Below are 16,146 nucleotides of genomic sequence, written 5' to 3'. Positions count from 1 at the left end.
GCTGCTTCCTTCAGGTGTTGTAACTCAAAAAACGTAGGATGATTAATTTTGAAAGTTGAAATGTATAGCAGATTCTGATTACATCTGAGTGTCTATAATTTAGCTACTTAGTAAAATTAACTTGACGTTTTTAGTGAGATGTGAGGACAATAACGTGTGAGGAGACTGAAGTGCAAGTTTGACTGCGTGCTCTTTCGTTGCCTCCTCCCTTCTCAATTTGCAAAGTTTATTTTTAACTTTTTCACTTTTTTTTTTCCAGCATATTTCCTCTAATCTAGATGAATGAATTTGCTTCCCCCTGCTGTCAGTGAGGCCAACAACATTTTGGTCTTGGCTGTGCATTTCCCTGGATGAACGAGAGTTGCGAGTGCCACTCTCCGGCTTCCTGTTATTTTTCCTTAATAAAAATTAATTTACACACACAATAGTTGCAGGGAAGACTTCTCAAAGGATGGAATACAWCTGGTACAGACCAGATTATCTGCACCTTGCGCTGTGTCTAGGGGCTGTGCTGGCAATTGTGCAGAACGGGGGAGCACAGAGCTGCCCCCAGGGAAAGGAACAGCCCCAACCATTTAATATCAGGTTCAGCTACAGAAGCAGCAGGATTAAGCCTGTCTTTGCAGTGCTCAAAGGATACGATACTGGAATATCAACAAGAACAGCACATTGCCTGGGATCAGCTCTGATTGCTCCAGCAGCCAAGACCAAAGGCAAACGTGGCCCCAGGTAGGATGAGTGGAGCACACAGAGCGCACAAGGGACATATTTTATGATAATACTCTCTGGCCTGGTCAAAATATTCCTATTATTTATATCAGTATGGAACACAAAAGCCCCTAATAAAAAATGTCTTTAAATTCAAKAAATATTTTTACATGATTTCAGCAGAAGAATGGATTGCAGAACCATGTCCCTCAAAATGATCTCCTTCCTCTCTGCACAGGTCTCTTCAGTGCCTACCATTTTGCCAGTAGCAAAATCTCTCTGGATCGGGACTTCTTGAAACAAGTTTCCAACATCTGCACCGAGTCCTGGCAAGCCCGTCTACCCTACCTTATAAGACTGCAGATAGGGACTAATTTCAGTCATTTTCGAGGAATAAATGATCCACGCCAAGCGCTATCAACGTTGCCATCACTGGGCTGCTTTGTTCAGCAGGTGCTCACATTTCTGACGTTTTAAACAAAATAACACAGACAGACTTGTGGTTGTTTTTAACTTTAATGAATTGCCTGATTCTAAGTAACATTTTCAGACCTAGCAGCAAACCTAAGTTTCTAAGAGGATAATGAGAAAGCTCAGGATCAGGCGGCTTCCGGAAGAATCTGCCAGATGTAAGTTTAAAATGCTTTAAAATACCGAACATTTCTCAGCATGCTACAAAACAATGACAACTGGCAGAACTAAGTATATTTTTTAAGCTACATTATTCAATTTTAGCCATATAGAAACAGTTGACAGGAGGATCGTACTCTTTGATTCTTTCTGGATCTGTTTAACTAACACAACAAGTAAAAATATAAAATTTCAAAGGAGCCAACTTTAAAAAAAAAAAATCTAGGTTTTTTTCTTCAACACTTCCAGTACCTGTTTCTGTAATAAATATTAAAAACTATCCTTTTTTTGTTAAATAAGTTATTTACCAAAAGCTTTGCTTTTTTTTCTTGCTTTTTTCCTTTTTTTTCTTCTTTTTTTAGAYAAAGGCTGACTGCAATAAAAGAGCTAAATGAACATTTTTACATCAATAAATATTTAAGGCACGAAGAATCAAACAATAAGCACGGGGAACAGTCTTTATTAACGGACCTTTCTCCTTCAGAGAATCCTTTTTTTGTTGGTGAAGGAAGCCGCTTTTTGATTCTCCGCTGGTTGAACCTGGGTAGAAAAGCAATAATTATTGCTCAATTTTGCAGTGCTTCAACTGCACGCAATTTGTTCCTAGTGCTGGGCCGTAATCCTGCAAAAGCATCTGCAAATATGACCTACTCTGTTCAGCAGATCTTCAAATTAAAGGATAAGGGTTTCTGTAAGCACACAGACCTTTTTACGTCATCAACTTATAACTTGGGGAGGGATGAGAAAATAGCGGAGCAGCTGCTTAAGGAAGAGCTTTGATAAGGCCACTGGTGTCAAAGATAATGAAGGAAGGATTCATGGAAAATTTAAGGGGGATCTGGGAAATGGACCATCATTCCGAGTAGAATATGCAAGGAGAGGGATGTGATTTAGGATGCAAGAAGTGAATACTTAGTCAAACTAATCTAATATACTGCATTAGCAAATAGTTGTTCACAGCAGCTTTGCCTATCGGGTCTTAATATTTTAACATTTAACATTTATAATGTTAAATTAAATAAAAACATTTCACATTTTTTAAAAAGCACGGGTTATTAAAATATATGCAGGCTTTAAGTAAGTGTTCTTTTTGTGAGCTTAGCCAGTAAAAACAGGTTATTGGACTGTGACCTGCTAAGACTAAACTACTGGAGGAAGAAGGACACATGAATGTTAATCTAGCAAAAGCACCAGAAAAGTTCCTCGGTTACTGAACTAGTTACTTGTTAGGTCGTAAACCTCTAATTTAAACAACACATATGGGAATATTTATCATGCTAAACTGCTATCATCTAGATTTGATAATAACATCATGCCCCAGTAGCAAACCTGAAGTAAATTAGACTACTTCTAAAGAATAAATGCCACCAGCTTTAAACGTAAGCTGAAATTTTACTTACTTCCAGGTTTCCTCTAGCTTTCTTCAGGACATCATGGGTTAAAACCACTGGAAAGAAAGAGCAGATGAAACAGAATATGGCAAAGCTTTTCTATAAAGTACTCTCTATTGGAGTCGTATGACTGAATATTAAATAAGATATATATATAAGGCACATATATATAAGGCACTTACAATATATATATAAGGCACATACATTTACCACATGGACAGTGACCAGGCAAGCCCTGTTTTCTACCACTTCAACTGTTCAATGCTCTTCCCTGCTCCATGGCCTATATTCCATCTAGCCAATAATCAACTTCTCAGATGTAAACACCATTTGGAAAGCCTTCATTTTGAAGTGTTTCTTCCTTAAGAAGGGCTATGTATGTGAAAACACGCAGATTTCATCACTACACAACATCACAGATGTGCACAGTGTCACCCCATGTGAGGCTGGATCCTTTAATCCAAGACTATCCAAGGGAGTCCTACCATCCATTTTAAGGAAAGACAGCAAATGATCTAACTACAGTTTGATGTATTAGACTCCTGAGGGCAGGGAGGAAGAGGAAAAGGGTGGGATGGAGAGGCTTAGGGAAAGGAGGGGATGGGAAGAGGAGGACAGATGGCAGAACAAGTCAGGCAGCTCCTCCAGCAGTTCAAGGACAAAGCAACCTACACAGGCTTAGAGGGAAGCGAGTGGTTTGCTCTGACGAGTTCCAAGTTTTCTTTATTTATGCAGCTAGTTAGCTTCCGTGGGGAGAGAGAAAGACCTGCGAAGGGAGGAGGGGATGCTGCTAAACAAAACTGATATTTAGAAATGTCAGGTTAAATATGTGATTCTCTAATCTGTGTCAGCTCCATAACTGCTGAAAAATACCATTCACAAGTACCAATTTAATATTCCAGTCTCAAAAATAAACAATTTAGCCATAATAAAGATTTTTCATTACAATAATAAGAACCCAACAACTCCAAGGGTATAGCTGTCATGAGATAATTATACCCTTGGCAGATTACTGCAATTTGGCTCTGCATTGTTACATGTTCAGAGGTTCAGATGAGGTTTTATAAGCAATGAGTTCTCTTTCTCCTGAAGAAATAGCACAAAAACTCAGAGCCACAAGAATGTTCCAGTCTCTGCCTCTAAACATATTTAGGAATGCTCAAGTAAGTAACAGTGGGAGCCTGAATATTCTCCATAGAGGTGAACTGCTAAGAGGAATTTGGGAGAATGGAGGCAGTCAAGGTCACCTCCTGGGATACTTGTGATCTCTTACTGGCAAAAGGAAGAAATAAAAAGAAGTGTATACATGGTAATAAAATTCAATAGTAACTTCCTATGATTCACTGCTTTTGCTGTATGCATGGTCAGGAATTTGTGTACAGATGCAATTTAGAAACATTGCTGAAATTGCTCTTTAAGGCAAAGGTAACTTGACACCCATAACTCCCATCATCAATGAAACTTACTGAAAATTGTATCTATCTGGGTCTTTCTGGGTAGCAGTGTGCCCTCTGCTCGTAAAGAGCCCTGCTACTAAAATCATTTCGCTGGCAAACTAGATGTTTCTAAATCAAAAATATCAAATTCAGTACATGAAGAGAATTCAGACACTAACAGAGGAGCTGCTACGAGTCAGGCAGTACTCTGCATTAAGAAGGATTTCAGAAAAAGCTGGTTTCATTTTATTAGGACCTAGTTAAGAAGAGGTTGAATACACTAAAAAAGAGTGAGCAAAGAAAGAGGGAGATTTTCTGTTTTGTTTTTGAAGGTGTTGAAGGGAAAGGGTCAGGGTAGTGGCTGTGGGGATAAGAAGATGGGCCATAAGGCCAAAATCTACCTATTTATGCTCGCCATAGCCCTAGTGCAGTTACCCAGCAAGTCTTCAAGAGATGTTACTGGAACATAAGAACTAACCACAGTAAATCAGTAAAGCTGTCTCAGGGATATCACAGGGGCAAACAGACAAACATAATAAAATAGCTTAGATTTTGCTGTCATAGCTCCAAACTGAGCTATTCAACATTTAAATCTGAACAAAACATAGCTTTGTATTTAATAAAACTAACTTTTATGTCACTTTCAGCAACACCTCTGAAAGAAGTGACCAAAAACAGCCCATAAATATTGAATCAACAATCTTCAGGCAGAAAATATATGCAATATCAATACAAAATTCTGAGCTATGGAACAMACTAAATTAATAGCACTATGCTGCATTTAAAATGACTTCAATAACTTAAAAGTAGTATGGCTATTTTGTTTGTTGCATAACATCTTACATTCCAAAATAATTACTCATGAACATGAASGCTATGTTTGCAAAGATCAATGAGTCAGGCCTATCACTAAGAGAATTTAATGACAGAATTTTAAAGGAAAAGAAATCCACGTCCAGTAACACACACACTGCCATAGCAATTGGAGAGGCAGAGGAAAGATACAGCTCCATTCAAATATCTGCTCATGAACAGACTACATTTTAAAGCAGGATTCATATATCTCAAGAAGTTCATGGGGTCTAGCACACCTAGAATATAGTCTGTATCATGCTTGTTTTCATATTTCCATATAATCTTTCAGATCTCTTTTAAGAGTAAAATATCACTTTAGAGCCTACAGTTATTTGATTGCTTCTGAATTTAGCTAGTTAGCCATGAAATGCAAAAATAAAGTAAGAACTAGGAATGCAGCAATCACTTACACTGATCAATGATGACTTTCTCCATGTTTTCCTTCAGCTGGTTGGTGGAGTGCAAGCGTTTCACTGTGCTGTGTAACTTCTTCTCTTGCTCAGATAGCTTCCTACGCAACCTGAATATTTCTGCTTTCATTCCTTCATCCTAAATTGAAAGAATAAAATATTAGCTCAGAATCATTAAAAGATACATGTGGCACATGATTAATTCCTCTATACTTTTGCACAGGAGCCCTCAGAGTTCTCCAGGCTGCAGAGAATTTAAAGGAGTGAGTGCCACATCATTCACTGCTTCCTTCCTCCTGCTATCTGTGACGAGACCACAATGATTTACAGAGAAAAGTGTTATAATTAATGATGTAGCCTTAGCTCACTTTTATCACAATTATTTGTTAGGATATTCTGAAAAAAGACTTTAGTGTTTATTTTTGCTTTTAATCTTGCATTCCTTTCATGACTTTTGCTCTCCACTGGAAAGCATAATGCTGCCCAGTGCTACGAGACCAGCAAATGTCTTATATGCCAGGTTCAAAACTTGCACCTTCTTTCTCTAAGGATGGTAATTAAGAATGAAAACATTAATCTGCAATGATTGTTTACCTGGAACCTCATGCAAACCTAAACCTGTAAATTTTTCTTGCTGTTGTACCACTTGTTAAAATAATAATGTCTTCTGGAATTCTCCCCTAKCATTTAGCTCTGCAGAACAGCTGATTATTCACAGCTCCTGTGGGGCTGAACAGAAGGCAGTGAACTCTCAGTATCTTTTAGAATCAAACTTCAAGAGACATTCCTTCATATGCTGCATTTAAGACATCAGAGGGAATCAAATGTCCTTAAGATCTCAGCAGATTGGGTAAGAAACTCTAGAAAAGCTCCTATAGCCTCTATTCTGAGATCTCCAGCATAGGGTCAGATTTTTAAGGGAGGGGGGGACCAATCCAAATCAAGAAGATTTAGACCAGTAAGAATTGGGGCATCACAGATGTACTAAAACACATTTGTTTATCACTGTGTTATGTTTCAACACTGCAATCCAAGCCAACATATATCTGTCCATATAAATTTTATGTATATAAGGGTAAAAATGTAAATATACACACTTCACAAGTCATCCAAAATATGGAAATGAAATATGAGTGACCTGTATTAGACAACACAGTTTCTTCTCACTCCTTTTATGATTTTACATTTTTAGGGCCACTAAAAATATATTTTTTAATGTTATAAAAATGATATATTAAATGTTTGCTTTCCTAAACCTTTATTTTTTCAGCCATATCCTGTCTCCCCAAACAAACACATTGCAAAAACCTCAGGGAAAACATTTCACATTTATTTTCAAGCTAGAGTTTCAAACAGTTTCATTGTTGAATGGTAGCATTATGACAGTATAGATAATTCATCCCTCATTCAGTTCACTTTCACTCATTTGCATAGTGCAATCCTTTTTAGTTAAAGTGATATAAAACTTGTCGTGACTTTTTGTCGTACTTTAAAAAAAATAACCTTCTTATTTTACAGCTTAGGTATCTCAAACGTAAAAGTAAAATGTAGCGCAGGTTGTATCAAAGTTGCTGAAATTTTTGTTGTCAGTGGTTTATAGATAACCAAATTGAATTTGGTTTTGTGGGGTATTTTTTTTTTTTTTTTTTTTTATAACAAGGGAGACCAACTCTTTTCTCATTAAAATGGAGTAGTTGTCACCTGCCTACATCTTCAGAGTATGAGAACACAGGTATTACAGTCTGCCTCTTTACTATGAAATCTTTTGTGAATAAACCTCCCAGTGCACGCTGTGATCAGGACAGAAAACCAACACATGTTTGGCCTTGGTCTTCAGGGACTGGAGCTGCCCGAATCTGCGTGGCCAGACACTGCACACTGGGTATCCTAGGTTCACAATCTTCAAAAGATTTCCCTAGTGACATGTTCCTACCTCACACCTCTTGTAACACGTTACAACCATTCAGAAAAAGAAAAGTAAAACGCAGTAGTACCTGAGTACCRTGGGCAGCACTGTGAGCAGCTTTCAGAGGAAGGGAGACTCTCCAGAGAAGTTTCAATAAACGTGCAGCCTCTTCTAAAATCTGCTGTACCGTGTGAACGTTTGCAGAAAAGCTCCGCGGTGAGGTCTGGTCGGGCACCTATATCGTGGCATTACAGATAAGTTACATTTTACATTTAAAATATTATGAAATTGTCATCTTAATTAATAGTGCAAATCCACTTAGTAAGATTTCATATTTAAGATGATGTACACAGCTACTGGRTGCCACAAGAAAGCTAATTTATTAGTTTAAACAGACTGTTGAATTATACATTATATGAAAATTTGAGGGAGGAAGAGGATTTATTCTAATCAATAGCCATGATTAATAATAGGTTACATTTACTAGATTTGCTATGGAAATAGTTGGCTACACTCTTTCTTCATTTGCATTTTGTGTCATGGTATTTGAAAGTCAAATGACTACAGACATCAATTTAAGCAATATAGATGTTTCTTCCTTAGCAGACCCTTTAAACTGTTCCATTTAATGCTAAAATAACTACCAGGACACACATAAAATGTTTTCCTCTGCTGACAAATGAGAAAACCAAATTGAAGAAATTGCATAAATGTGAAATAAAGGAGAAAAAGGGGAGAAAAAATGCAAGGGAGCAAATAATTTACCAATGCAATTGTGATAGAGAAGGGGGAGGGTAAGGAAAGAAAAGCATCTACAACTCCTGCCCCCACCCAACATATTATCTGAATATTTATTTCACACAGAATCCCCCTGTCACGTAAAGCATCCCATTTTCTGAGTAGTCAGAAAATTCAGAGGTGCAAAAACTGTGCATGAAACTGCAAATTGTGAAATACTCCTTTTTTCTTTACACCACCAAAAAGACCACCACCAAAAGACTATTCCAGAGAGGTTACTTTATTCAGGCATTATTAGTATTTTAACTAAGTCATTTGAATATGATTCTTCAGAGAGCCTTAACTGTCATCCAGACATTGTTTTACTGTGTGAGTACAGGTGATTCCAGCATTGTTCTAAGCTGCATCTTCAATAGCTTTACTAATTATAACTACAGAAGAAAAATAGCGAAAATTTAACCATGCAGTTATCATTTTTTGCTTTTTAAAGACCTATGGACATGGTCTTTACAACATTTATTTTATCTTAAAACCATAAAGGTGACAGGGACCTTCATTAGCCACCTAGTTCACCTTCCTGCTCCAAGGCAGGAAAACTCTATATGCAATTTTTCAAAATCATTAATGTAACCTGCTCTTTAAAAAAGTGCCTCCAGTGATAGTGATTCAACAGGTTCCTTGAGCAGTCTCCATTTCAGCATTTCACTATTTTTACCACTGGCATATTTTTGAAATGTCTCACCTCAGCTTTTTCTGTTGCAACCTAAGTTCCTTAGTTCATTATTATCCACCATGGACATGCACAGATCCTTCCTTCCCTTTTGCTGTAGCCTATAGTTAGATTTGTCTTGTTCTGCAGCTGTACATCTTGCATTTCTAGGCAAAATTCACCGTACTCTCACAGCTTTCATAATTACCTTGATTCCAGGCTCTGGCAGTTTCATACCACCGACCTCTCTTAAAGAAATCTCCATTTCTGCTAAAACCTGCTGGCCTTCCGCAATCTGCTTCCGCAGCGCATTATAATCCTCAATCAAGCCCAGAACGTGACGCCCGTTTTTGTCTGCCCACATACGATGTCCAGGCACGAGTCGAGGGGTACACGTAGTACTAGAAGATGAGGTGCTGCTGCAGTGTGAAGTGTTGTCTAAATCATCTCTAGATGCTATGTGTGTGCCTAGGACAGGGGAAAAAAAATAAAGTTTTAACTTCTTCTAATCTTACATGAAGTAGACAGGAACACTAGAGTTGTCTCAAACAGAAAGTCTGGGATAAAGGTGATTATTCCTGCTTTTCTTCCTTTTTTTTCTTTGCATTTAAGGTCAGGAAATAGGGAAACACAGCTGGTTTTCTAGTACCAAGGACATGCATTTGTCAGCATTTGCTTACATTTATGCTTTTAGCATCTATCCAAAGTCCTACCTATCTCTCAAAACCAAGTTGTAGTCAGCAAATCTAAAATACACCCTGAATGAATATGATAAAATCAACAAATATAAGCTTCCTGTTAACTTTCCACAAAAAGTATGGCATTCTTCTCAGCTTACACCATTCATTAGATCCTATGCATATCATCTCTCGTCAGACCTTTCAAAATTCCCCAAAACCTATGAGAAAATAAGACACAGTGGGAAAAGTATCACAGTACAACAAGAGAGGTAATAAATTTGGCTGTGACATTCGGAGGAGTCTTCCTGCTCCATATCAAAGTAAGCCATCAAACTTGTATCTCAGTTTTCTCAAGGAAATAACTTGCTTCTCCAGCTCTTAACTGCTTTATTTGATGTAGGTCAAGAGCAACACCCAGGACTCTATCTACAAACTTATCAGGAACAAATGTAATTTGGGGATATTGGTGGCTTATACTCCTTGTTTCACATCTACTTCATCATGACTGGTTCTAAACAGGCATCTCTGTATGAAGCACAAGATTGGAAAGTTATTGTTCAAGTAATAAGGGCACAAAAAAGGCTTGCAATCTTTAAAATTTATCTGCCACAGTCAGCGTCTCCCTTACTCGTCTGCCCATTCTGTTTTTCACCTGATGCGGGGTTCAGCTTGGGCATACTGGGTGCTCCAGAGAAGTAAGAAACCCCACCTGTGTCTCATGCCTTTGAGGCAAGGGCTCCCAACACTCCTTCTCTTATTGGCACAACCTGCCCTGTGTGGTGCATATTGCTACACTGGCATGTGTGGGCAAAGTGCAGGGACACAAAAAGTTCCCCTCTTATCCCTTTTTCAAAACATGGTACACATACATACCTACACAGTCAGGAGCACCTGTACTTCAAAACATGGTACACATACATACCTATACAATCAGGAGCACTCGTTCTTCTGCTGCAAGTACGGGAAGCTGTCACTATTCAGGGGACATTAGCAGCATCAGCAAGGAAGAACCTTCTCATGCCCTTTGTATCCCATACACATTTACACTGGGACCATAGTCTAAGCCTGAGTGTAAACATCATATTTTTCCCAATTTGCGAAAATGATATCACTTAACAGTGATTAAAATAAAGATAAAAATATTCCTCAAAGGCATAGAGGGGACAAACTGCTTTAAACAAACATCATTTTGTGCATTTATTGATCATTCCCRAGTAATATATAGTCACTCCTCACAAAGGCTATAGAGCGTGCATTAAGGAGAAGAATTCCCAGGTAAGCAAAATTTATGGCAATATAATGTAGGCATCCTTCCATCCCARATACTGCCTGTAAATGCCTTTCTTGAGTGAAAGGCACCTGATAGAGGCTGTAAGACAGTGTGCACTTGACCTCCAGATGTACTAATAGCTCTAAAAGGAAGGCAGACTGAAAGGCTGATAGGTCCTGAATCGCACAGTTGATGTTGTATGAGGCTTTAAGAGAAAAGAAGCATCTTTAAAGGACAGGCATGGGTTCTACAGTGTAATAAGAGTATGGCACAGTACCATTCATTCCTGCATAATGCTGAGATTCTTGTTTGAAAAGGTAGTTGATATTCACAGCTGACAAGGAGCCCMCTTCTTCTCTCTTTTCTTTTGAAAGCTGTTCCTCTAATTTCTCATGTAAAGTCTTGTTTGTCTCTATGCTTCTTTCAAGCTGTACTCGCAAACTCTGTATTTCAGTCAATAGTTCATGTAAGTCAAGTGGATTATTTTGATCTTTTCGAAATTCTTCAGATGCATCATGTCTGGGATCTGAGAAAATTTTAACAGAAACTCTTAACATCTTTAACAATTAAAATGATCCTGTGATTGAAACGGTGAGCAAGTAAATTATAGCCAGCTTTAGCCTCAATGTTAAGAATTAGCTACAAACAACACTGAGATAATAGCTTGACAAAAAAGCAGGTCTTAATTGCTTCTATCCTCAAAAGACTTAAAAGAACTGAAAATTATTTTCACTTTGTCCATAAAAGCTAGTAGGTCTCATGCCAAAAGCAAAATTACAACAATAAAAGAATGAAGAGGATTTACAAAATTTGAAGTGCACTGATASACAGTCTGGGGAAAGAAAAGAGAAGAGGTATTCTCGGAGTCAGGAGGAGGGATTGAGTACATTTAATTTTATACACCGAAGGAAAAAAAGAGAACAGTGATCACTTGGCAACCAGAGGAATCAATGTGAACCTCAGAAAAGCAAGAGCTGTGTTTGCCTTTTCATAGAAGGCAGTCAGTACAGAAATGATTCCGTGTATTCTTTCATGCTGAAATCTAACTGTTCCCCAGAGAGCAGGAAGGGGCTCACAACAGCATGAGGACGGTGTTGCTGCTCTCTAATTACGTTATGAGTTCCGCAAGGAAAACCTATTTCTATCCCTGAGCCAACTTTGGCTTAAAGCCTTATGCCAACAAGCACGAAGAAAAATTAACTTCTACACAAACTTGTAATGGGAAATTTGCTGGATCCTATACAAAGCATGCAGTAGAGATGAACTTTCTAGTCTGGTAAAGATGACACTTCTACCTAACCTTAAGAACAASTATGTAGTGGTATAATTTCCATAAAACGGTAGGAAAGCTCGTAAGTCTCATTCCTACCCCTGATCTTTAGTGACAAAAAACACACAAGTAATTACTAACTGTCTCTGCTTATTTGGAAAAACAGTGCCAGCTCTTCTCTCTAGCCCTAGAGAGAAGACACTACTCACATAATAAGAGTCTTAGCAGAAAGCATTTCAGTAAGTACTAGCTGCAGGAGTCGAACAGCATGTGTTTAGATAGCAAGTAAATATTCAGGATCACATTCAGAGAGGGTAGGGTTGCAAGGACCAAGAACTGTGCAGAAACAATTGTGCATTTATACCTGTCTTCTTTCTCCTTGCTTCTTCCAGCTTTTCATAGACCTTGAGCTCAATTCGGAGCGACTGCAGTAATTTGTCATTCTCAGAGAGCTGATGTTGCTTTACATTCGCTTCTGTTTGCAACCTGCAATGTTCCAATGAACCTCTAAGTTAAATGTTAAATTATTCTTATTCTTCATTTCAAAATCTAAAATCTATTCTCCTTTCTTTTGTATTTTTCCTTTGCCTTTTAAATATAGCTAAGCACCTCATTACAGTAATGTTAACGGCCACAGCTAAACATATGCATGTCACATTGCCAATTTTCTCCTCTAAATGAATGTCTAAATGTGGACAGAATCAATACCTGTTTAATTCATTACGACTGCTGTAAATCTCACGTGTTAGATATCTGGTTTCATCCTCCTTTTTGCCAATTAGTTTCTGCAATCTTTCATTTTCTTTCTTGATGCATTCATAATCTTTGTGAAGGTGCTCAATGATTGCATTCTTCTTAGAAATGGATTCTCTTAACTTTTCATTTTCCTTTTGTTTATCTGCAAGAAGAAATGAAAGGTATTTGCAATTCCCCAAACATGCTGAAGCCATGCTTTCAACAAAATCAGCTTTCTTAGACATGGACAAAGTAACAGCTGCTCTTGTGAGCTTTAAGATTTTCATATTTTGTTTTTAAATTATTTTTGGCAGATGAAGTGCCTGTGCAATATTCAAACTCCAGGACTCTCGAAGGATTCAATAAAAGAAAAACAGAAAAACTGTGTATCACCTGATAAGGCAAATGATCCAAGCACCTCCTGAAGGTTCAGGACAGTCTAGCCTCATCAGCTAACAAATTCAACTTCCTTTTTAGGAAGGAAATAGCTGACTAGGATTGTTCCCATCTCTTTATCCCGTAGTAATCCCTCCATCCTCTCCTTCTTAGCACTACTTACCTGCCAACTCTATGAAACCAGTCCTTCTTTCCTTAGGAAAAGCAAACGACCCAAACTGATTCTGTGGCAAAGAACTGTTCGTTGGAGGCAACTGATAATATTGAGATATCTACTATCAGTGAGGCTTAAAGGGACAAATAACCAAGTCTGTGATCTTAGGTTTAACATTTGAAAAATAGGCAGCAACCTCAGCAAAGAAACAACAGAGAGGAAATGTTCCCTTCCCTGACAGTTAGAAATTCACTTATCTTCAGTAGACTTGTCAAAAGTGTATGAAAACGGTAATTCCCATGTGCTGCTAAACATGTACACCCCTAGCATTTCACCACTGAAGAGGGCAAAGCCTCTAACCAGCCAAGGACTGGACAGAAAGCACTGCAGACTTAAGGCAAGCAGGAATACATGCCAAGGTTTTGCATAACTGCAAAACACTAGGGCAATTTTATTTTTAATCTGGTTCATATACAAAAAAAACCCTGATATTATCATATCATATTGTCAAACACGGAAACAAACAAAAGCAGTAACACCTTGTGTTAATAAAAAAGCAGAATTTGAACAAACTGTTGAGCACCAAGAAGTGCTAAACAGATGAGAAAATGCGTGACCGAAAAGATCACGAGTGCTTTTATACAAATAGGCTTTACACTGCCCTGAAAATACAGATTTTTTTAATCTAATTTTAGCTTAAGTTGCCTGAAAGAACTGCCAGTAGCTCGTTTTCTTGGGGGAAAAATGGCATAGGCTTGTAATGTTCTGTCTTCACAGGTGTGAAGATAAGTTTAATGTTAACCTGAGAGATTACAGATTCTTCTGAATGGTTTCTCTCAGTTCTGTTGTCCTGTAAAGCGCTTCCAAAAAGAAGACCTGTCCAGTCAGTCCTCTGCAGCAGACTCCTGAACTTTGGGGTAATTACTTTCTTTCCCTTTGCAATTCTTCTGTATTGATGGTTTAATTAACCAAAATAATTTAAGTTTATTTTCCATGTTCAYTTTTTTTAATGAGAATTTCAGGACAGAGGCAAGGGGAAAAGGAGGCAGGAAAGCAGTATTAAATAGCACAGAGAGTAATAACAAAAAAAGAGAACATAAGAAACATACAAAAAGAATGAAGAAATGAAACCACATCTCAGCTGAAAATGCAATGAATAAATAGAGCTATGCTATGAAGGAACATTGCTCCATCACCTTCATCACTGTTGAACCCAGTCTGAATGCTTTGAGTACAGAATTTCAAAGTTGGAAGAACAGGGGTGTCATTTTAATAAATGGACTCTAGACACTTTATTGTTTGCTAATTTGGAATGAGTTGCAGTCTATTCCTTTAAAGCAGTTCTAAATTTTACCTCTGGATCCTTTTGCTAGCATTGCATTCAGAACTTGATTTTGCTTCCTCAGGAAATGAATTTCAGAAGCCAGGGAATTATGTTGTTCTGAGCCATGGATAAAAATGTTTGCAGAACCTATAAATATACACATAAAAATGATTTATGAGTTATCTCTAGGTCATTAAATATTAATTTTTCCAGACAAGAACAATTTAAAAAAACGCAGAAAGAACATGCTATGAAATATATTTATCCCTTAGATATTTTGAAGGTTATCACCTCAAATTGAGAGTCAATTCAGATTAATGCCAAGTGACTCAGAGCTCTGCATCACAAACACACCCCGTCACTGGGCAGTCATTAACAAAATGGCAAAATTACCCACAGTTGTTTTTACCTATCAGGTAAAGATGCAAAGGGACAAAACACAGGAGTATTTTCTAACATTGCTATTTAAAATTTCTGTAAACTGTACAGTATTTTGTGAAATTCTTACTTCAGCATTCTGCTGAAATTAAATTCTGCGTAGGAATCCAAGGTAGTAAGTCTGAAGATACATCTGCTACCACGTCAGTCTGGAACATACAGCAGGAATTGCAATACTTGCCTCTGATTGCAAGCTGAGAATACATTTATGACCACACAGATGAAGATCAGTCTTAAATTTGGGTAACTAGGGCTTCCCTCAGGAGTCAATGGGAGAAACCGGCTCATCCAGAGAGTGGTCCATGTGGTCTCTCCACACCTCTCAGCAGATGAGTTGCCCTGTCCTCTGAAGAGACATACTTCTCTTCAGTGACACTAAGGGGAAGATATCTGACTTTTTGAAATTTAAGGCTGATAAATCCTATTCTGAAGCTCTTGTGGCAGTAGTCATATGAATTTAACTATTAATTTGAGTGTMCAATTGCTTAATTTCCCACTTGGGTATTCATCCCACATTGATGTTTAATACTACAGTGCACTCTGGAAACTGCCTTATTCCATTCTCAAGGTAGCTGCTTCTGAAATCAAAGAGCAGCAATTGTTATTGCCCCCCTTATAATCTATTTTTAGTTAGTAAAACACTTCAGTAAACACTGGAATTAACATCATTATTAAAAGTATGTTTCAGTTGATTGGTTATCCSAGTATCTACTACGCTTTAAAGCTTCAGAAACAAGAGTGTCAACTATTTGCTTGATAGAGAAATAACTGGCTAGCAAAAAACTAGCTGAATATACGAGGAGGATGCCTTTCAGCACTGGCAGTTCAATTCAATTTKATGTGCTGCACTTCCTCTGAGTAATCTCATTTTATTGTAATCCCAATTGAAGCTTTTACTCACTACCTAACTGGGATGTAGTGTGCCATGTTATGCACCTCTTGTCGTTACTGAAAGACTCAAAGGCTCTAGAAGCCTGGCACTAATGGCATTTTACTATCTATATGTTAAAGAGTTGAGGTAGCTACGTGAACTCAAAAGGCTTTTTCCTTTCAGATTTTAACAAAGCAATTCAACTTGAAGTGGCAAAGCTTGATG

General features: G+C 37.8%; 1 protein-coding gene and 2 long non-coding RNA genes across 3 annotated transcripts in view; 2 read left to right on the top strand and 1 right to left on the bottom strand.

The window, feature by feature from the left end:
* The first annotated feature begins 266 nt into the window (after positions 1-266).
* Positions 267-1,084, top strand: LOC112955876. Its single transcript, XR_003250956.1, has 2 exons — positions 267-729; positions 947-1,084. It is a non-coding gene; the product is annotated as an uncharacterized LOC112955876 (long non-coding RNA).
* Positions 1,085-1,240: 156 nt separating this feature from the next.
* LOC112955877 lies at positions 1,241-1,865 on the top strand. Its single transcript, XR_003250957.1, has 2 exons — positions 1,241-1,337; positions 1,701-1,865. It is a non-coding gene; the product is annotated as an uncharacterized LOC112955877 (long non-coding RNA).
* The window catches only part of CDK5RAP2 (CDK5 regulatory subunit associated protein 2), a 73,910-nt gene continuing 59,485 nt past the window's right edge, over positions 1,722-16,146 (bottom strand). Inside the window, exons 30-38 of the mRNA XM_026049331.1 lie at positions 14,643-14,759; positions 12,712-12,901; positions 12,368-12,489; positions 11,011-11,259; positions 8,992-9,251; positions 7,425-7,571; positions 5,431-5,569; positions 2,739-2,785; positions 1,722-1,878 (exon numbers count right to left, since the gene is read on the bottom strand). Coding sequence (XP_025905116.1) covers positions 1,819-1,878; positions 2,739-2,785; positions 5,431-5,569; positions 7,425-7,571; positions 8,992-9,251; positions 11,011-11,259; positions 12,368-12,489; positions 12,712-12,901; positions 14,643-14,759 — 1,331 coding nt within the window. The 3' untranslated portion in view covers positions 1,722-1,818. The remainder of the gene's footprint in view (positions 1,879-2,738; positions 2,786-5,430; positions 5,570-7,424; positions 7,572-8,991; positions 9,252-11,010; positions 11,260-12,367; positions 12,490-12,711; positions 12,902-14,642; positions 14,760-16,146) is intronic.

Source organism: Nothoprocta perdicaria, unplaced genomic scaffold (assembly GCF_003342845.1).
Source record: "Nothoprocta perdicaria isolate Ctin4 unplaced genomic scaffold, notPer1 scaffold_6, whole genome shotgun sequence".
NCBI classification, from domain to species: Eukaryota; Metazoa; Chordata; class Aves; order Tinamiformes; family Tinamidae; genus Nothoprocta; species Nothoprocta perdicaria.
The sequence above is the reverse complement of the archived record's forward strand: the minus strand, read 5'-3'. Positions and strand labels throughout refer to the sequence as shown.